The sequence below is a fragment of the Myotis brandtii genome, unplaced genomic scaffold, assembly GCF_000412655.1.
Source record: "Myotis brandtii unplaced genomic scaffold, ASM41265v1 scaffold433, whole genome shotgun sequence".
In the NCBI taxonomy this organism is placed as follows: domain Eukaryota; kingdom Metazoa; phylum Chordata; class Mammalia; order Chiroptera; family Vespertilionidae; genus Myotis; species Myotis brandtii.
In genome coordinates this window covers 1,045,735-1,066,759 of record NW_005366559.1, presented here as the reverse complement: position 1 = coordinate 1,066,759, position 21,025 = coordinate 1,045,735, and the positions used below count along the sequence as shown (strand labels likewise).

The 21,025-nt window shown below is 57.6% G+C and overlaps 1 protein-coding gene across 1 annotated transcript in view; it reads left to right on the top strand.

Moving 5' to 3' along the window:
• Positions 1-21,024, top strand: part of LOC102256520 (laminin subunit alpha-3) — a gene marked incomplete at both ends in the record, with an annotated part of 60,811 nt that extends 39,787 nt beyond the window's left edge. The window contains 9 exons of the mRNA XM_005874316.1: positions 573-733; positions 4,739-4,847; positions 7,529-7,626; positions 13,110-13,254; positions 14,955-15,081; positions 15,159-15,298; positions 17,223-17,338; positions 18,464-18,675; positions 20,972-21,024. Coding sequence (XP_005874378.1) covers positions 573-733; positions 4,739-4,847; positions 7,529-7,626; positions 13,110-13,254; positions 14,955-15,081; positions 15,159-15,298; positions 17,223-17,338; positions 18,464-18,675; positions 20,972-21,024 — 1,161 coding nt within the window. The remainder of the gene's footprint in view (positions 1-572; positions 734-4,738; positions 4,848-7,528; positions 7,627-13,109; positions 13,255-14,954; positions 15,082-15,158; positions 15,299-17,222; positions 17,339-18,463; positions 18,676-20,971) is intronic.
• Position 21,025: the final 1 nt, after the last annotated feature.

Below are 21,025 nucleotides of genomic sequence, written 5' to 3'. Positions count from 1 at the left end.
CGTGTCTGCTGAAAACCCCCGGCCCCAGTGCTCCCCAGGTCCGGGTCCTAGAAGGACGCCTCGCAGGCTCCGTGGCAGTGCGTGCGCCAAGTTCTCTGCTGCGGCTGGGGCTGCCGCACACCCAGTGGGGTGTAGGGTGTGTGCGTCGCTTTAGATGATTTGCATCCATATAATTTAACTTTTCTTTTCTAACCAACATCAGTTAAAAGCCTCCAGGCCCACTTCCATTCCTCTTACCTCCCACTGGGAAATTTCTTCCCACTTCAAGCTGTGGAGTGTCTCTTACCTTGAGACACAGGCGAAGAGATGAGTAGAAAGCGTAGAAGCCCCTGCATGCAGGGTTGCAGATTTAGGAAATAAAAGTACCAGGTGCCCATAAACCTGAACGGAAGGGAATCGATGGTGCTGTGCTGTTCATTGGGTTTCCTCTCTAACCGAGCAGCCCGCCCTGCAGGCCCCCGTGCCTGGCAGTGATGCCATGGAAACCGATTTCCATGGTCTGCGCAGCCCTGTTTCTCGGCTGCCTTGTAAGCACACCGGCTCATCTCCCCGTCCGCTTGGCCCTCCGACAGGTGGAACTGCACCTGCCGCTGCGGGTCCCGTGGGCCGGCAGCTACGTGGTCGTGGTCGAGTATTCCACGGAGGCAGAGCAGATGTCTGTGGCCGATGTGCACGTGGGGAGCCCGGGGCCGGGCCTGGCCGGCCAGGTGACCATCTACAGCTGCCAGCACAGGTATCAGGCCTGCCCGGGGGTTCCTCTAGCGGGGCCGGCGGGAGGTCAGCTGAGGGACTTTGGTTTTCATCGGGATGGAAAGTGGTTCCTTTGTGAGGCTGCTCTTGGTTACGTGATCGAACGTCACCTCGCAGCGTGGGGGCCGGCAGGCTTCTCGTCGGCAGTGCCTGGAAAGCGCCGCAGTTTCTTGAAAAACGGTTGTACTTTCCATGTTGATGTTGGCGCAGGTTCCCAGGAAGCAACATAACCTCTATATTGTCCTCGCTGGCGCCCCCTGTGTGCCCAGGGAAGTGCTCGCAGAGAGCAGGGTGTGGCGCTGGGAAAGGCGTCCATCTCGCCTGCCCTCCCAGTGCCCTTCAGAGGTGGAGGTCATGCATGTTGGATGATCGTCGGGAGGAAAATGACGGGACAGAGGATTTTAATGTTTCGCCCTGATGTTCCACTTTCCAAGAGCTCTGACCAGGATTTACTAACAGCTCTTTCCTTCCAGCTGGTTTGGCTCAGTGGATAGAGCATCGGCCTGCGGAACAAGGGTTCCGGGTTTGATTCCGCTCAAGGGCACATGCCCTGGTTGCAGGCTCCTCCCCAGCCCGGGCCCTGGTTGGGGCTCACACAGGAGGCAACCAATCCATGTGGTTCTCCCACATCCATGCTTCTCTCTGTCTCTCCCTCTCTCTCCCATTCTCCCTAAAAATCAATGGAAACATATCCTCGGGTGAGGATTAAAAAAAAAGTTGTTTCCTTGGCGTAACATTTCAGAACAAACAGAGGCAGCTGAGCAGAGCTGGCTGCACATGGAGAGCCAGTGCCAGGGGTTCCCCAGGACGCTCACCGAGGCCCTGGGAGTCGGAGGCAGCAGGTGGGAGCGGCACGGACCACCCAGCTCAGGGCCGAGCCTGGAACCTTCTGCTGCCTCTGCTTCCCTGTTGCCTTTGTCCAACCCGGGATGCCCTGGGAGCTGGACGCGCTCCCTGTTTCGCAAATGAAAGAACTTGTGGAAAGAGTTGCTTTGAGCAGCTTCGGGTGGAAACTTTTATGAGACTTGATGAGAGGTCACTGAGTTCACATCACACTCTCAGCCAGCCTCGCAAATAAGCAATGAAGGCTTCCTCCTTTTAAAAATCTTAAAAAAAAAAATCCAGTCCACCCCTTTCTCTGGGCTGATGACTTAAAAACCAAAGAATATAAATAATCGCATTTGGATTTGTAATAGGGGCACCAGATGGGCAAAGAAAGTCCCCCGGAATGTTCTTCCATGATCGGAAAACAGTTTCCTCTCCAGGTGATGTCAGCAACCACTGGAATGTACACTCCCGGTGGGTGGGTCACCCCAGGAATCCCAGTGACTGGGCCATAGGGCCTGGGGCCAGGCTCCTTCATGCCCTGTCTGTCCCGCCCGCCCTCCAGCTCAGCGCTCCCTCCAGGCACAGGGCCGGTCCCTCCCCCACAGGACACAGAGTAGGGATGGTCAAGAGCCACAGGCAGCTTCCCGAAGGCCTGGCAGCTCTGAGTCACTCCGGGCGAGGCTGCGACTACCCAGACCCAGCAGAGGAGTGAGTTCAAAGCCCAGGAAGAGAGGGCGCCTCCCGGGGTTCCCTAGCACCAACTCACGGCCTCTGTCTGGACGACACGTGGGGGGAAGAGCCGTGAGACCCTCTGCAGGTGCTTCTGGCCGTGGACAGGCCAGCACCCGCGTGCCCACCCGCAGGCCCCCGGTCAGGCCCAACACAGTGTTGCATGGACTGGGAGTCCCTGTTGCTGTGTTCGGCCACTCCCGGAGGCTCATGGTATTGATTCTCTGGCTAAAATAGTTCCCTTCTCTGCTTGCCTGCTACGTGGCCAATGAACAGGCTACATAGACCACAGTCCAAAGAGGTGCAATTGGACAACATTTAACCCAGAAATACCTATTTCAAACGTCAGCCCTTCAGCATTGCAGCATCTCCTGCTGAGGTCGGGACCCTTGCCAGCCTCACTCCAGCGACTTCCATGTCGTTAACAAGATCCCAGCAGGAGAGCAGGGGTTCTGGTGGGGGCGCCATTTTTCAAAATAGAGCTGTGATGAATCTGCTAAGAGAGGCGGTCACTCACGATTCAACCAATCCAGGTATTTCTGTTAGTCTAGTCTTGGAAAGATAAGGCCAAATCTAAACCTAAGCAGACGACTGAATATATTTACTTCCAGAATTCTGCTGGAATCCAAGAAGACGGCATTTAGTGGACACGCACGCACACCTCCACGCACGCGACCCACACGCACACCTCCACGCACGCGACCCACACGCACGCGACCCGCACGCACACCACCCACACGCACACCTCCACGCACTCGACCCCCACGCACACGACCCCCACGCACACCTCCATGCACGTGAACAGAAAGGAAGAGAGAATGACTGTTCATTGAGTTGCTAAATATGCCACAAACTGTGTTGATCCTTTATACACCATCTCATTTTAGCCCTCACCCCAAAAGTCATTGCATAAATTATTTCAAATACAGGGTTGGGCAAACGTAGGTTTACCATTGTGAGTACGCAAAACACAGACTTCATGCTTGTGTTACTGTTTATTGTATCATTTTCTGCATGAGTAACTGTAAGCCTACTTTTGCCCCACCCTGTGTTTCCCAGAGATGGTCATTGTTTCAGGGTGTCACTCGTTCCAAATTATATTCGAAGATAGAAAAATTGCTGCAGAGCCCGGCCCATGGCTCAGTGGTGGAGCGTCAACCTATGAACCAAGAGATCATGGTTCAACTCCCAGTCAGGCCACAAGCATGGGTTGTGGGTTAGATACCCAGTGTGGGGCAGGCAGGAGGCAGCCTCTCACTGATGTCTCTCTCTTTTCTTCTCTGAAAGCAATAAAAATATATTTAAAAAAGAAGAAGGAAATTTGCTAGAGTCTGAAGTCAGAAGCATTCCTCAAAAAACACTTCGGTTATGGGTTCCACCATTACAATGTATTCTTGGTTCAAAACTGTGACCCTTTATTTATTTATTTATTTATTTTGTTAAATGCAGCCTCTCACTGATGTCTCTCTCTTTTCTTCTCTGAAAGCAATAAAAATATATTTAAAAAAGAAGAAGGAAATTTGCTAGAGTCTGAAGTCAGAAGCATTCCTCAAAAAACACTTCGGTTATGGGTTCCACCATTACAATGTATTCTTGGTTCAAAACTGTGACCCTTTATTTATTTATTTATTTATTTATTTGTTAAATTTCTAATTCTCACCCAAGGATATTTTTTTCCATTGGCTTTTGAGAGAAAGTAAAGAGAGGGAGGAGAAGGGAGAGAGAGGGAGAGGGAGAGGGAGAGGGAGAGGGAGAGAGAGAGAGACATCAATGTGAGAGAGACCCATGGGTTGGTTGCCTCCTGCGTGCACCCTGACTGGAGTAGGGGATCACATCGCACCCGAGGTACGTGCCTGTGACTGGAATGGAACCTGGACCTTGGGCCCACGGGCTAACTGTAACCACTGGGCAAAACTGGCCAAGGCAAAACCAGACCTTTTCAGTGTTCCTGGACTTGGCCTGATGGGACGGAGGGAAGGCGCTGGTAGAAATGGGGCAGGAGGAGGAGCCGCCTGGGCTTCCAGAGGCTCTGGGTGCCTCAGGGCATTGGGCACACCTCCACGCTCCCTCAGGCCGTGGGAGGTGGTGGCGGGGCCAGTGGGCAGCACCATGGCCACCAGTACGAGGACGTGGGCGACTCTTGCAGAGGCTGTGCCTTAAAGGCAGACAGTACCGGCCCTGGGCTGTCGTCCAACAGCTACACCTCGTTCCCATGGAGAAGGTGAGCAGGGCGTTCAGCCTGAGGGTCAGCTCAGCCGTGGGGAGGCCCTTCCCAGCTGGGCTGCATCCTTCACGCTCAGCTCAGTGCAGGGGAGTTCTCGGCTGGCCACCAGGCCATCGACAGCAGAGCCTGAAGAGCCACCAGCCACCTGCAGGAAGGCGCCCAGGGAGGGGCCAGGGAGTCGGCTGAGCCAACTGTCTCCTCCTGCAGCGTCCTGTGCCGGAGCGCCCTGACCGACGGCCGGGGCCGCCTGGCCACCTACGAGCTGCTTGCTGACGCGGACGTCCGGCTCAGAGTCCGCAGCGCCCGGCTCCTCCTGGTATGTATGCCCGTGGGGCTACCAGCCACCTGCAGGAAGGCGCCCAGGGAGGGGCCAGGGAGTCGGCTGAGCCAACTGTCTCCTCCTGCAGCGTCCTGTGCCGGAGCGCCCTGACCGACGGCCGGGGCCGCCTGGCCACCTACGAGCTGCTTGCTGACGCGGACGTCCGGCTCAGAGTCCGCAGCGCCCGGCTCCTCCTGGTATGTATGCCCGTGGGGCTTATTTCATTTGTGTGTGTGTGTGTGTGTGTTGTGTGTGTGGTGTGAATCCTCCCCCGAGGATATTTTTCCATTGATTTTCAGAGCGAGTGTGAGAGAGACACATCAGTTGGTTGCCTCCTGCATGCACCCAGACCAGGGCCAGGAATCTAGCCTGCAACCGAGGTACGTGCCCTTGACCAGAATCGAACCCAGGACCCTTTAGTCTGTGGGCTGACGCTTTACCCACTGAGCCACACCAGCTAGGGCCCCATTGGGTTTTAGAAGCATTTGGTTGATATCTATGCTCTTAAAAATAAGCTTATTAAAAATGTGGCTGTTTTTTTTTTTTACATCTATAACATTAGCCCTGTGAAGTATGGCCAGTTGTATGATGTTTATTCTTCCAACTAGAAATCTGGCCTCTCCTTTGTTTGAGCCATTTTTAGAACACTCGGTCAAGTTTGATCATCACATATGAGCACATCTCACAAAACCTCATTTCATTAATTTGTACTCATTGTTACTGTTGTGAATGAAATGACGCTTGTACCATTTCCTCGCTTATTAGTATCGCTGGTGTGGAGGAATGCATTAGTGACTGTGTCTATTCTTCCTCATTTTACTGTTTTATTACGTCTATTGGCATCTTGGCAAATTCCTTCAGAGTTTCAAAGGTTGGAATCATCTGGTATTACCCCCAGACCAGTGGTCGGCAAACTCATTAGTCAACAGAGCCAAATATCAACAGTACAATGATTGAAATTTCTTTTGAGAGCCAAATTTCTTAAACTTAAACTATATAGGTAGGTACATTGTTATGAACTTAATTAGGGTACTCCTAAGGCTTAGGGAGAGCCACACTCAAGGGGCCAAAGAGCCGCATGTGGCTCACGAGCCGCAGTTTGCCGACCACGGCCCCAGGTGATTGCTACTCTATTTCACAAAGAGCGTGACTCTGTTAACTTGAGTGTAATGTTAAGACTGACAATGGCAGCGTTGCAGGTTAAATGTACGCATGTCCACCTGTCAGTAGCACAGCTGACGTGTGAGGGTTTGACAAACAGGCAGTGAGGCCTGCGCTGGGAGGGAGCGGCCAGATTTACATGAAGGTCTCAGGGGACGGAAAAGTCCAAAGTGTGAAGCACTTCCTGGGGCGGCTAACATCCAGCACGCACACCCGGGAGCCCGCGGCCGTGCCCGCCTCCTGCGTTTTCAAGATGCCTGCTCGACCGTAGTAAAGCCTTGGCGCTTTCTTTAAAGAAGCACCTGGGATTCAGTTTTTAAAAATTATTCTAAAGTATATAATCACTTAAGACCTTCTTTTTAAAATTACAAATCTCTTTTTAAGCGTAACAATCCAATTGACTCTTAACCTCTTCATCTTTGGAAGTTGGGATGGGGCTGAATCTTCATCTTTTTTTAATCCTTGCCAGAGGATATGTTTATTAACGTTTTTAGGGAGAGAGAGAGAGAGAAACATCAATGTGAGAGAGAAACATCGATCGATTGCCTCCTGTACGTACCCCTACGAGGATCCAACCCTCAACCTACGTATGTGCTCTGACCCGGAATCAAACCCGTGACCTTTTTGGTGTTGGGACGATGCTCCAGCTGACTGAGCCGCTGGCCGGGGCTGTATCTTCCTTTTGACACATACGTTTGCCCTTTTGAAATAGTCCAGTGTCCTGCCTGAGAATATAAGCTCCTGAGGGCAGGGATGTTGTCTGTCTTGCAGGATCCCCCAGTCTCAGTGCCTCACAAGTAGCAGATGTTCAATAAAAATCGTTGCTACTGAACAGCTTTATGATCAAGCTGGCAATACAGTGTTGATCTAAGCTGGAGTATGTTGGTAAGTTAAAAACTGAGTTTTTTGTGACTCAAAACTAGCTCTGGAGACAGTTCCTTCAGCGAAAGCCCCCTGTGCCGAAGTCTGAGTCATCCTCTGTGAAGCAGGATTGTTTGCAGCAGGAGCGGCCCTCGCTGGGCGCTGGCGTAGCAGGCTCCTGGATGCCCACCACGCCCCCCGCCTCTCGACACGACCTTGTCCCTTTATATCATTGTTCCAGGGCACGTTCGTTCGTGACCTTGAGCAAGCCCAGAAAGGATTAGTTGCACATGATGCTGTAGGAGTCCCATCGTGCACTTTTTACTACTTTAAAGTAACAACGATAATTTCTCTGGATGAATTCTTTACCCAAAGGCTTTTTTATTATTTTTATTCTTAAAAATATATTTCTATTGATTTCAGAGAGGAAGGGAGAGGGAGAGAGAATCATTGATTGGCTGCCTCCTGTGCGCCCCCTACTGGGGATCAAGCCCACAACCCGGGCATGTGCCCTGACCAGGAACCGAACGGTGGCCGCCTGGGTCACAGAGCCACGGTGCCTGGGCCCTAACAGCCTTTTTAAAGCCTGCACTTGACCTTGCCATGGTTTTGCTGGTAACTGCAACATACCTCTTTGCACTGTGTTTGCCCGACAGCATCAGATTTGTATCATTCCCATCGAAGAATTCTCAACGGAATATTTGAAACCTCAAGTGAGATGCATCGCCAGTTACGGGCCATTGGCGAACCAAAGGTAACGCGCTTTCTCCCTCTGTCCCTGTGTGTGCTCCCTGTGTGTGCTCCCTGTGTGGGCTCCCTGTGTGTGCTCCCTGTGTGGGCTCCCTGTGTGTGCTCCCTGTGTGGGCTCCCTGTGTGTGCTCCCTGTGTGGGCTCCCTGTGTGTGCTCCCTGTGTGGGCTCCCTGTGTGTGCTCCCTGTGTGGGCTCCCTGTGTGTGCTCCCTGTGTGGGCTCCCTGTGTGTGCTCCCTGTGTGGGCTCCCTGTGTGTGCTCCCTGTGTGGGCTCCCTGTGTGTGCTCCCTGTGTGGGCTCCCTGTGTGTGCTCCCTGTGTGGGCTCCCTGTGTGTGCTCCCTGTGTGGGCTCCCTGTGTGTGCTCCCTGTGTGGGCTCCCTGTGTGTGCTCCCTGTGTGGGCTCCCTGTGTGTGCTCCCTGTGTGGGCTCCCTGTGTGTGCTCCCTGTGTGGGCTCCCTGTGTGTGCTCCCTGTGTGGGCTCCCTGTGTGTGCTCCCTGTGTGGGCTCCCTGTGTGTGCTCCCTGTGTGGGCTCCCTGTGTGTGCTCCCTGTGTGGGCTCCCTGTGTGTGCTCCCTGTGTGGGCTCCCTGTGTGTGCTCCCTGTGTGGGCTCCCTGTGTGTGCTCCCTGTGTGGGCTCCCTGTGTGTGCTCCCTGTGTGGGCTCCCTGTGTGTGCTCCCTGTGTGGGCTCCCTGTGTGTGCTCCCTGTGTGGGCTCCCTGTGTGTGCTCCCTGTGTGGGCTCCCTGTGTGTGCTCCCTGTGTGGGCTCCCTGTGTGTGCTCCCTGTGTGGGCTCCCTGTGTGTGCTCCCTGTGTGGGCTCCCTGTGTGTGCTCCCTGTGTGGGCTCCCTGTGTGTGCTCCCTGTGTGGGCTCCCTGTGTGTGCTCCCTGTGTGGGCTCCCTGTGTGTGCTCCCTGTGTGGGCTCCCTGTGTGTGCTCCCTGTGTGGGCTCCCTGTGTGTGCTCCCTGTGTGGGCTCCCTGTGTGTGCTCCCTGTGTGGGCTCCCTGTGTGTGCTCCCTGTGTGGGCTCCCTGTGTGTGCTCCCTGTGTGGGCTCCCTGTGTGTGCTCCCTGTGTGGGCTCCCTGTGTGTGCTCCCTGTGTGGGCTCCCTGTGTGTGCTCCCTGTGTGGGCTCCCTGTGTGTGCTCCCTGTGTGGGCTCCCTGTGTGTGCTCCCTGTGTGGGCTCCCTGTGTGTGCTCCCTGTGTGGGCTCCCTGTGTGTGCTCCCTGTGTGGGCTCCCTGTGTGTGCTCCCTGTGTGGGCTCCCTGTGTGTGCTCCCTGTGTGGGCTCCCTGTGTGTGCTCCCTGTGTGGGCTCCCTGTGTGTGCTCCCTGTGTGGGCTCCCTGTGTGTGCTCCCTGTGTGGGCTCCCTGTGTGTGCTCCCTGTGTGGGCTCCCTGTGTGTGCTCCCTGTGTGGGCTCCCTGTGTGTGCTCCCTGTGTGGGCTCCCTGTGTGTGCTCCCTGTGTGGGCTCCCTGTGTGTGCTCCCTGTGTGGGCTCCCTGTGTGTGCTCCCTGTGTGGGCTCCCTGTGTGTGCTCCCTGTGTGGGCTCCCTGTGTGTGCTCCCTGTGTGGGCTCCCTGTGTGTGCTCCCTGTGTGGGCTCCCTGTGTGTGCTCCCTGTGTGGGCTCCCTGTGTGTGCTCCCTGTGTGGGCTCCCTGTGTGTGCTCCCTGTGTGGGCTCCCTGTGTGTGCTCCCTGTGTGGGCTCCCTGTGTGTGCTCCCTGTGTGGGCTCCCTGTGTGTGCTCCCTGTGTGGGCTCCCTGTGTGTGCTCCCTGTGTGGGCTCCCTGTGTGTGCTCCCTGTGTGGGCTCCCTGTGTGTGCTCCCTGTGTGGGCTCCCTGTGTGTGCTCCCTGTGTGGGCTCCCTGTGTGTGCTCCCTGTGTGGGCTCCCTGTGTGTGCTCCCTGTGTGGGCTCCCTGTGTGTGCTCCCTGTGTGGGCTCCCTGTGTGTGCTCCCTGTGTGGGCTCCCTGTGTGTGCTCCCTGTGTGGGCTCCCTGTGTGTGCTCCCTGTGTGGGCTCCCTGTGTGTGCTCCCTGTGTGGGCTCCCTGTGTGTGCTCCCTGTGTGGGCTCCCTGTGTGTGCTCCCTGTGTGGGCTCCCTGTGTGTGCTCCCTGTGTGGGCTCCCTGTGTGTGCTCCCTGTGTGGGCTCCCTGTGTGTGCTCCCTGTGTGGGCTCCCTGTGTGTGCTCCCTGTGTGGGCTCCCTGTGTGTGCTCCCTGTGTGGGCTCCCTGTGTGTGCTCCCTGTGTGGGCTCCCTGTGTGTGCTCCCTGTGTGGGCTCCCTGTGTGTGCTCCCTGTGTGGGCTCCCTGTGTGTGCTCCCTGTGTGGGCTCCCTGTGTGTGCTCCCTGTGTGGGCTCCCTGTGTGTGCTCCCTGTGTGGGCTCCCTGTGTGTGCTCCCTGTGTGGGCTCCCTGTGTGTGCTCCCTGTGTGGGCTCCCTGTGTGTGCTCCCTGTGTGGGCTCCCTGTGTGTGCTCCCTGTGTGGGCTCCCTGTGTGTGCTCCCTGTGTGGGCTCCCTGTGTGTGCTCCCTGTGTGGGCTCCCTGTGTGTGCTCCCTGTGTGGGCTCCCTGTGTGTGCTCCCTGTGTGGGCTCCCTGTGTGTGCTCCCTGTGTGGGCTCCCTGTGTGTGCTCCCTGTGTGGGCTCCCTGTGTGTGCTCCCTGTGTGGGCTCCCTGTGTGTGCTCCCTGTGTGGGCTCCCTGTGTGTGCTCCCTGTGTGGGCTCCCTGTGTGTGCTCCCTGTGTGGGCTCCCTGTGTGTGCTCCCTGTGTGGGCTCCCTGTGTGTGCTCCCTGTGTGGGCTCCCTGTGTGTGCTCCCTGTGTGGGCTCCCTGTGTGTGCTCCCTGTGTGGGCTCCCTGTGTGTGCTCCCTGTGTGGGCTCCCTGTGTGTGCTCCCTGTGTGGGCTCCCTGTGTGTGCTCCCTGTGTGGGCTCCCTGTGTGTGCTCCCTGTGTGGGCTCCCTGTGTGTGCTCCCTGTGTGGGCTCCCTGTGTGTGCTCCCTGTGTGGGCTCCCTGTGTGTGCTCCCTGTGTGGGCTCCCTGTGTGTGCTCCCTGTGTGGGCTCCCTGTGTGTGCTCCCTGTGTGGGCTCCCTGTGTGTGCTCCCTGTGTGGGCTCCCTGTGTGTGCTCCCTGTGTGGGCTCCCTGTGTGTGCTCCCTGTGTGGGCTCCCTGTGTGTGCTCCCTGTGTGGGCTCCCTGTGTGTGCTCCCTGTGTGGGCTCCCTGTGTGTGCTCCCTGTGTGGGCTCCCTGTGTGTGCTCCCTGTGTGGGCTCCCTGTGTGTGCTCCCTGTGTGGGCTCCCTGTGTGTGCTCCCTGTGTGGGCTCCCTGTGTGTGCTCCCTGTGTGGGCTCCCTGTGTGTGCTCCCTGTGTGGGCTCCCTGTGTGTGCTCCCTGTGTGGGCTCCCTGTGTGTGCTCCCTGTGTGGGCTCCCTGTGTGTGCTCCCTGTGTGGGCTCCCTGTGTGTGCTCCCTGTGTGGGCTCCCTGTGTGTGCTCCCTGTGTGGGCTCCCTGTGTGTGCTCCCTGTGTGGGCTCCCTGTGTGTGCTCCCTGTGTGGGCTCCCTGTGTGTGCTCCCTGTGTGGGCTCCCTGTGTGTGCTCCCTGTGTGGGCTCCCTGTGTGTGCTCCCTGTGTGGGCTCCCTGTGTGTGCTCCCTGTGTGGGCTCCCTGTGTGTGCTCCCTGTGTGGGCTCCCTGTGTGTGCTCCCTGTGTGGGCTCCCTGTGTGTGCTCCCTGTGTGGGCTCCCTGTGTGTGCTCCCTGTGTGGGCTCCCTGTGTGTGCTCCCTGTGTGGGCTCCCTGTGTGTGCTCCCTGTGTGGGCTCCCTGTGTGTGCTCCCTGTGTGGGCTCCCTGTGTGTGCTCCCTGTGTGGGCTCCCTGTGTGTGCTCCCTGTGTGGGCTCCCTGTGTGTGCTCCCTGTGTGGGCTCCCTGTGTGTGCTCCCTGTGTGGGCTCCCTGTGTGTGCTCCCTGTGTGGGCTCCCTGTGTGTGCTCCCTGTGTGGGCTCCCTGTGTGTGCTCCCTGTGTGGGCTCCCTGTGTGTGCTCCCTGTGTGGGCTCCCTGTGTGTGCTCCCTGTGTGGGCTCCCTGTGTGTGCTCCCTGTGTGGGCTCCCTGTGTGTGCTCCCTGTGTGGGCTCCCTGTGTGTGCTCCCTGTGTGGGCTCCCTGTGTGTGCTCCCTGTGTGGGCTCCCTGTGTGTGCTCCCTGTGTGGGCTCCCTGTGTGTGCTCCCTGTGTGGGCTCCCTGTGTGTGCTCCCTGTGTGGGCTCCCTGTGTGTGCTCCCTGTGTGGGCTCCCTGTGTGTGCTCCCTGTGTGGGCTCCCTGTGTGTGCTCCCTGTGTGGGCTCCCTGTGTGTGCTCCCTGTGTGGGCTCCCTGTGTGTGCTCCCTGTGTGGGCTCCCTGTGTGTGCTCCCTGTGTGGGCTCCCTGTGTGTGCTCCCTGTGTGGGCTCCCTGTGTGTGCTCCCTGTGTGGGCTCCCTGTGTGTGCTCCCTGTGTGGGCTCCCTGTGTGTGCTCCCTGTGTGGGCTCCCTGTGTGTGCTCCCTGTGTGGGCTCCCTGTGTGTGCTCCCTGTGTGGGCTCCCTGTGTGTGCTCCCTGTGTGGGCTCCCTGTGTGTGCTCCCTGTGTGGGCTCCCTGTGTGTGCTCCCTGTGTGGGCTCCCTGTGTGTGCTCCCTGTGTGGGCTCCCTGTGTGTGCTCCCTGTGTGGGCTCCCTGTGTGTGCTCCCTGTGTGCCTGTGTGTGCTCCCTCTATCCCTGTGTGTGCTCAGCGTGATACTGTCGTGCCTGTAAGGTTGCGACTTCCTGCTGCAGAAGTGCCCGCAGGTCAAGGTGGTGAGTGTGACAGACAGACAACCAGCTAGCTCACTGACCGCAGGAGTCTGTGCAGAGCCCTGTAAGAGCAGGAGGCCGAGCCAGTGGCTGGGGCAATGAGCCCAGCCCCATGGCCGGTACCTGAGTTCTGTTCTGAACCCTGCGGACTCACTCTGTCCTAATCCTTCAATCCTGTGTCTGAGGCTCTTCACTTAAAAAGCCATGAAAGCAGTGACCCGCCTCACCACGGTGTTATGAGGTTTGCTAACGACAGCTTATAGGGTTTTGGCAGAGTTGTTTGGATGTAGATTCAAACATAATTTATAGACAGTCATGCAAGCTGTGCCACAGCAGGACTGGAGCCGGGCGGTGAGATCTGGCTGTGCCTAGGGGGTGACTGGGGTAGTTCTCTGGGCTCCACAGTTTTATGTCACCTTGGCGGGTAGAGGTGAATAATAATGTTCGCTGCGTTGATCTCACTTAACAGTTTTCATCTCGAAGGGAAGTGAGTGTCTGTCGGTTCTCTCCCTCAGCATGAAGCTTTGTCTTTCTGTTTTGGCTCATTGTTTTGATTGGGCGGCTGGAGTGCCCTTTGGTCCCCACAGCTTATGCTCAGAGTCTGTATCTTCACCAACGGGCAGTTCTCCTTTGGGGTTCTCTTTAATACGAGATTTAAAATACCCTCCTTTTCAGGGCCACGTGCCTCTCCGTGTCCCCCGAAACTCCTCCAGCAGCACTGATTTTGGATGCCCCACCTGGGGGGCCTCCCCCTCTCCCGCCCCAGGATCCTTCTCCTTCCACTGATGTGGTTACTGGCATCACCATGGAGGCACCGCAGGTAGGACACCCTCCTCTCCCAAGTGTGTTGTTTCGAAGCGAGTGGTTCTCAAAGTGTGTGGCCCTGACCCAGCGGCATCCGTGCCACCTGGGAACGTGATAGAAATGCAGATTCGGCCGGCGTGACTCAGTGGCTGAGTGTTGACCTATGAACCAGGAGGTCACAGTTCCATTCCCGGTCAGGGCACATGCCCGGGTTGTGGGCTGGATTCTCAGTGAGGGCTGTGCAGGAGGCAGCCGATCCATGATTCTCTCTCATTGATGTTTCTATCTCTCTCTCCCTTCCTCTCTGAATCAATTAAAATATTTTTTTTTTAAAAAAAGAAAGAAATGCAGATTCATCAGCCCCATCTCAGAGCTACGGACTTTGAGTCTTTGGAGGGATCTGTGTTTTCACAACCCTCCCCAGGAGTTCAGATGCCCCTGCAGTTGGCGAGCCTCTGATCTCAGCTGTGGAGGTTCCAGGCGCAAGGCGTCTGATGGATCCTGTCCATGCCACCCCTCCGATCTCTCTGTCCCTCCTGCTTCTCCGCCTGAGGCAGTGAGCAAGTTCATGGCCCATCTTGTGGTACCTCATATTTTCACGGTTCTTTGCTGTCTGACACTGTCAGGCTCATTATGTCCCCCAAGCTGGAATGCAGGCACTTTTAGGACAGCGACGGTGGCTGACAACGTTCTTGTATCACCAGCTGCACAAGCACAATTTGCAGGAAGGATATTCTCGGTAAACACGTCTTGGTTAGTCTTCTCGAGCAGCCATTTCCCACCTGCTCATCTCATGGCACACAACTAACTGCTCAAATCCCGCGGCACACCAGAAGATTCAGTCTGACAGAGATAGGTGTAATTTTGGTTGATTTACAAAAAAATAATAGTAGTAGTAATTATCTACCCTCTTTGCTCCAAAGTGACTTTTTTAAAAAATCAGGTGCCTATACTTGTATAATAAGGATTTCTGGTTCCAAGAATTAACCAATCAAATGCAACCTTATTATGCAATGTGAGCAATAAGATGCAGTTCTATTATTTGACTTATACTGTGTTTATGGTTCAAGACAGGGCAGTCACACCAGACACTATTGTTGTGTTGGCTATTGTTGTTTTTTTAATGTTCTTAGTGACTTTTTTTTTTTTGAGAGAGAGAAGAAGGGAGAGGGGGAGAGAGAGAAACATCAATGGGGAGAGAGAATCACTGATCAGCGGCCTCCTGCACGCCCCACACTGGGGATCGAGCCTGCAACCCAGGTATGTGTCCTGACTGGGAACGGAACCCGGGACCTCCTGGTTCCTAGGTCGACACTCAACCACTGAGCCACACTGGCTCCTCATGACCTGGTTGTTACCATAGTGACTGAACGCTGAGAACGTTCTGTGCAGCCGTTTGACAAGCATGCTGTGCATCCTGTTGGCGGGCATTAAGACCTGAAACTGTCAGTTAGTTATATGTTCCACTTTGGCAAAAGCTGCCACACAGTTTCCCAACGTGACCACCAAATCCCCCCCCCATCCCATCGAGGTGGCACCTCCGCAGGCCAGCTGCTCTCGGCTGACGCAGGGGAAGCGGCTGCAACGTCCCGGTGGAGGCGTTCACTTCCCTCGGCAAACCCCTGCTCACTTTGGTTTTAACCTGGAACTTCCTGCGATTCTGATTGCTCATCGCTCTACAGCTCGAGGAGTTTGTTTTTCTCCTTTTCCTCCTAGAGCCAAGTGACCCTGAGAGGACGCGTGCCACGCCCCGGCCGCTACGTCATCGTCATCCACTTCTACCAGCCAGCACACCCGGCGTTCCCCGTGGAGGTGTCTGTGGATGGAGGGCGGCGCTGGCCAGGTGAGCAGCGGGAGCTCCGCTGCTGCCCCTGGTCTCCCAGGGCCTTGCAGGGCGTGACAGGACCCCTCTCTGCCCAGGCGTCTTCCGTGCCTCCTTCTGTCCCCACGTGCTGGGCTGCCAGGACCAGGCCATCACCGGAGACCAGGCTGAGTTCACCGTCTGGGAGCCAGAGGTGGCTGTGACTGTGAAGGTTCCGGAAGGAAAGTCCTTAGTGCTGGTGCGTGTGTGTGTCCCCAGCTCCATCTCCGCATGACGTCCATCCTGTGGGTCTGTGTGTTTGGCTCATGACGACCATTCCTCCAAGGAATTGAGGTCACGGATATACATTTTAGTATATTTTTATTGATTTCAGAGAGGAGGGGAGAGAGAGGGAGACAGAAGCATCAATGATGAGAGAGAATCATGGATCTGCTGCCTCCTGCACGCTCCCTACTGGGGATCCAGCCCACAACCCGGGCATGTGCCCTGACCAGGAATTGAACATGACCTCCTGATTCATAGGTCAATGCTCAACCACTGAGCCACGCCGGCCAGACATGAAGTCATATTTATAGGAAAATGTTTAAATCTTACAGCTACCTGTTAACAACAAAAAAGTGTGTGATAATTAAAATCGAGGGAAACTGGAATAACAGAGGACAAATATGAAGAAAATATGCCCGAGCGAGCTCTGCTGAGCCTCGTGCTCCACCAGCCCCCCCTCTCCCTCCGCCAGCCCCCCTCACTCCACCCTCCGCCAGCCCCCCTCGCCCTCCGCCTGGTCTCTCTGAAGCTGGGAGACCCCTCTGTTCCTGAAACTTCCCCTCCTGGGCTCCCATGGCTCTCTTCTCTGCTTATCTGCCTGCTTTCTCTAATGCTCTCCCGTGATCTCTCCTTCCCTTCGGCCCCACATGTTGGCGCTCCCCTGGGTGGGAGCTGAGCCCTTGTCCATCATCTCCCTCCGTGCAGCCTCCTCTGCACCTGCCAATTCGGTTGGGTCCTCATGGGAGGGGCACCCTCCCCCGTGGATTCATCTCCGCTTCCTCCTGAGCTCCAGGCCCAATATGGGAGCATCGGCTGCACATCTCCATCCCAGAGACCTTACATGCCCCAAACCTGGCCTGTGCCCTGCACAGCCCCGGTGTCCCCACTGTGCCCATCACCTGGATTGCTGGAGCCACAGTCGCCGATGCCCAGGGGCTTCCCACGGGGCCTTCCATGGAGCCGGGCTACCCTGCGCCCTCAGGCCTGGCCCTGCCCCGCTCTGAGGAGGAGGTCGCCTTCCTCGGGACGGGGCCTGAACTGAGTCATTGTGTCTCCCGGTGCCTGGCACACCGGGCCCGTGGGCTTGGCAAGTGTTTGTTGAGTTGCATGACATGAGACCAGTGGGGTCTCTAAGTGCAGGTCGCTGAGCAGGCGACAGAGACGGTTGAAACCCCCTGCAGCGTTGGTTACCGGCCGAGTCCCATTCACTCGGGAGCAGAGAATGAGCAGGACGTTACACACGGGCTGCAGTTGCTCACGGCAGGATAAGCTCTAGGGCACGCCGTGGCTCGGGCTTTCCCATTGGTCCTGCCATTTCCGTTTGCTCACCTTTAAAAAATACAAAACAGGACCAGCCAGTGTTGCTCAGTGGTTGAGCGTCGACCTATGAACTAGGAGGTCGCGGTTCGATTCCAGGTCAGGGCACGTGCCCAGATTTCAGGCCCGATCCCCATTGTGGGGCGTGCAGGAGCAGCCGATCCATGGTTTTCTCTCATCATTGATGCTTCTCTCTCTCCTTCTCCTCTCTGACATCAATAAAAAATATATATTTATTTAAAAAAATACCGAACAGCAACCCCTGTGGATCCAGAGGTGCCCAGGCATAGCTCCCATGGCCTGGCGTCCTGACAGGCCCCGGTTACCCCCAGGCCTCTCGCCCCGCCCGGTGTCCAGGCTGCCGCTCTGAGCAGCTCTCCCAGGGGCCTGGCCGCCCCATCGTTTCCTGCACGGATCACGGAGTGAGCCTTCACGCTGGCGTGGGGGTTCTGTGACTGCGTAAATCCTGTCTCGTGGGTCTGGGCTTAGCGACAGGGGACACTGATCCTGCACAGAGAGATGAGCAGCGGCAGGTGAGCCGTGTTGCGGGAAAGCCAAGGACATGCTCACGCTCCCTGCAGGTCCGCATCCTCCTGGTGCCCGCGGAGAACCACGCCTACCAGATCCTCCACCGGCAGTCGGTGGACAAGTCCCGCGAGTTCGTCGCCAACTGTGGAGGGAATAGCTTTTATATTGAGTGAGTACTTCCTTGTGGAAAGGCCCTGGAGGGCATGCGGCTCTCCCACATTCCCATCCTAGAAGGTGGGGGCTCCCCGGGGCCTGTCCTCCCCTCTCTGCGCCCAGCAAGAGGCATGAGGCCGGGTCTGGGGCAGGGGGTGCCCTCTGTACGCCTTGTCCTATGATGGGTGCTGTCATGCACATCCGGGCAAGACCCCCACCCTCAACGGGGATCTCCACGAGGCACCCTCCCAGCGGGGATTCATGGTCACGCAGGAGTTTCTCTTCCCCTCGCTGCTTCCTGGGGTCCAACCCTGTTTCCTGAGACACCCCACGGGCACCTCCCCTGGGAGGCGTGTCGGACCCAGTGCCCACCCTCCTGTGCCACCTGACTGAGCAGGAGCCTCAGACCAGACAGACCCCCATCCTCTCTCCTGCTCCCTGATGCCCAGAGCCTGGTGCAGCCCGAGTGTCAGCCCCGGTCTCTCCACAGACCTGCCTGGGCCCCCACAGGATTCCTGGGGAACCCAGGTCCCTCAGGCAGCTGGGCGGCAGAAGTCCCTGAATATAAAATGCTCAGAGCAAAGACTCTGAAGTCAAGCAGCTGTGGATTTGAGTGCCTGCTCGGCGACCCTATAGCTCCGTGGCCTGGGGAATGTTGCTTACCCTCTAGGAGCCTCAGTTGCCCTATCTGTGAAATGGGCGTAGGCCAGCCTGGTGGCTGTGAGGTTAAGTGAGAGGTAGGGAAAGCTCTGGGCACACAACACTCAATAGATGTTGACGATCCACCTGCTCCTCCTCATTATTGCGATCAGTGTATCATTAGACACTTAGGTGTAAGTTCTTGGTAATGCTTTATTGAGATATAACCCACATCTTATACTACTCATCCTGTAGGTAAATTTTCACCCTGTTACCCCAGCCCCAAAGCTTTCCACCCCCAGCCTTAGATCTTGTGGGGTGTTCTGGAGTGGGGGGCAGGGGGCAGCTGTCCCTGGCTGTGTGTGCAGGGCTGGGGCTTTCTCCCACGTTCTCCCAGACCCCAGAGTCACAGTCCCTCCACAAGACCCTGCTGGTGGGCAAGCGGGAGGGCAGGTGGGATGTCACAGCTCCCAGGATGTGTGAGTCCTGTTTGTCTCCACAGCCCCCAGACGGCCTCCGGGTTCTGTAAGGACTCCGCCAGGTCCCTGGCGGCGCTCTACCATGAGGGCGCGCTGCCCTGTGAGTGCCACCCCGCCGGTGCTGCTGGCCCTCACTGCAGCCCCGAGGGCGGGCAGTGCCCTTGCCAGCCTGGCGTCATCGGTCGGCAGTGCACCCGCTGTCAAACGGGCTACTACGGATTCCCACACTGCAAACGTAAGTGCCCACTCAGCCATCCGGCGGCTCTGTCCCAGGTGCACGGGCTCCATGGGGCGGCCTCTGTCCCAGATGCACGGGCTCCTCTAGGGCAGTCTCTGTCCCAGGTGCACAGGCTCCTGAGGGGGAGTGGAGGCAGGGCCAGGGGCTACCACGCCCTGAGCCAGAAGCCTGCAGACCTTATCTAAGACCCATCCTGCTGCCCCAGAAGCAGGTTCATCCTGCTGCCCGAGATGTAGCCTCGGCACAGAGTCTCCACATGAGACCAGCCTTGCCAACGGGTCCTGCTCCTGATCCCAGCCTGGCCCAGGGCTCCATGCACTGGGGTTGGATGCACTGGGGTGCATTGGGTGCATTCGCCTGCTAGTTTGGAGCCCCTTTGGGAGCCTCCAGGGACTGCACAGGCCCCTCTGGACCTCTTGCATGGACTCTGGATGGGCCACTGCTCTCCTGTCTCCTTTTAATCCCAGCTGTCACACCAGGAAAGAGATGGCACATGCACACGATTTTCTGGAAGGACTTTGGCAAAGGGACTGTTGACAGGTGTGAGAGCAGGCAGCCAGCCAACCAGGGAGGTGGCACCCCAGAAACAGACCATCCAAGGTCGCAAGGGGGCAGGGCTACATGAACATGCAATAGTGGGCACGTGAACAAGGGGGCGGGGCCATGTGAACACACTGGAGAAGTCGCCTGAGGATGGAGGAGGGGCCACGTGAAGATGGAAGGGATGCAGCCAGGAGCCCCCAGAAGCTGAAGAGGCAGGAAGGACCCTCCCCTGGAGCCCTCTGAGGGAGCACAGCCCCCGACGCCCTGATTTCAGGTTCTGGCCCCAGAAGGGGGAGAGCACATGTTCCTGTGGGTTGAGGCCAGTTTGTTGTCATGGGAGCAGCAGCCCAAGAAATAGACCCTCCTTCCCCTCCTTCTGGGGCTTTGACCGGGTTCTGGGCACAGCTGGGCCCTGTTCCCAGCAGGGCAGACCCCCTAGACCTCCCCCTGCAGGGCTCCCGGGGAGACCATCCCTGTGTCTGTGCCTCGGCCTTGCCTCCCTCTCCCCGGGCTCCTGGGCAGCGACAGTGCAGTGGGCGCACCAGGCAGCTGCTGGGTGGGAAGCGCAGGCCACGCGCTCAGGGACTCCCCGTCCCTGCGGAGCCCCCAGTGGCAGGACAATGCAGGGTCCTCCCCGGCCCCGCCCTCCCCTCCCGGGCCTTCCCCTCCTGAGTCCAGCTGGGCCTCCGCTTCCTGGGGCACCTGGGTCGACAGGAGCCAGCAACTGGGTGGTGGTGCCCATATTCCAGATGCCAAAACTGAGGCTCAGAGAGGGGAGCAGAGGGCCCTACCCCCAGCCCACCTCCCCCTCCACTCAGCCCAGCTCACAGGTGTTTCCCCAGCTGCCGCCTGGTTGCCATGGTGTTGGAGGAGGAGGAGGAGGAGATTCCTGAGAAGCAATCCCAGCAGCTGACCCTCCTTCCTCATCCCTCTCTCCAGCTTCAAAGCCTCCTTTTGGGCAGGTAGGCGGGGTCTCTTCCTGGCCAGGCAGCCAGGAGCAAAGGAGGTCAAGGAGGCAGAGGGTCCAGGTAGTGAGTTCTGGGACGCCAACCTCACCCAGCAGCTTTCCTGGGCCTGGGCTCCATCGCCCTCCCACAGTTCCCAAACCAGGAGGGCTGTGTCCTGCCTCCCTGCCTTCGCACATGCAGTTCCCTCCACCTCGAATGCCCTTCCTCGTCCTTCAGGGCCCAGCTCCGCTTTAACTCCACTGGAGAACCTTCCCTGAGTCCCTTGGGGCTCCCCCTGCATCCTGCACCCGCCCCAGTCACAGCTGTTTTCTGGGTGATGCTCTCACGGGGCGGTGAGGTCTTGGGGTGCTAGCTCTGCCTTTGTACCTCAGCCCCTGGCACAGACAGGTGCTGAGTAAATCCAGAAGGAAGGGAAGGAGGGAGGGAGAGAAGGGAGCAAAGAAACACCTCTCATAGGATTGGAGCGGATCTGGACCGTGAGCACCTGGTCAGGGCTGGGCACAGAGCAAAGCCCACTCCCTTCCTGCCGCCTCCGCCTGAGCCTGGGCTCCAGCACCTTCCGCCTCACTTGTGTCACCCGTGTCACACATCCTCCACCAGGAGCCTTCAACAGGGTCAGCCTCGGCCCGAGAAAGGGCCTTCATGTCGGCTCCCATCAACAGTGCCACCATGAAGAGAGCCTGGCATTTTCCGCCCTTGGAAGCTTCTAGAATCCTGGCCGTTGGTGCAGCCCTGCTGGGTCAGGCAGCATCTCACCTGCATGTCTCTCTCTGTCCCTGCAGCGTGCAGCTGCGGCTGGCGCCCCTGCGAGGAGACGACGGGGCGGTGCCTCTGCC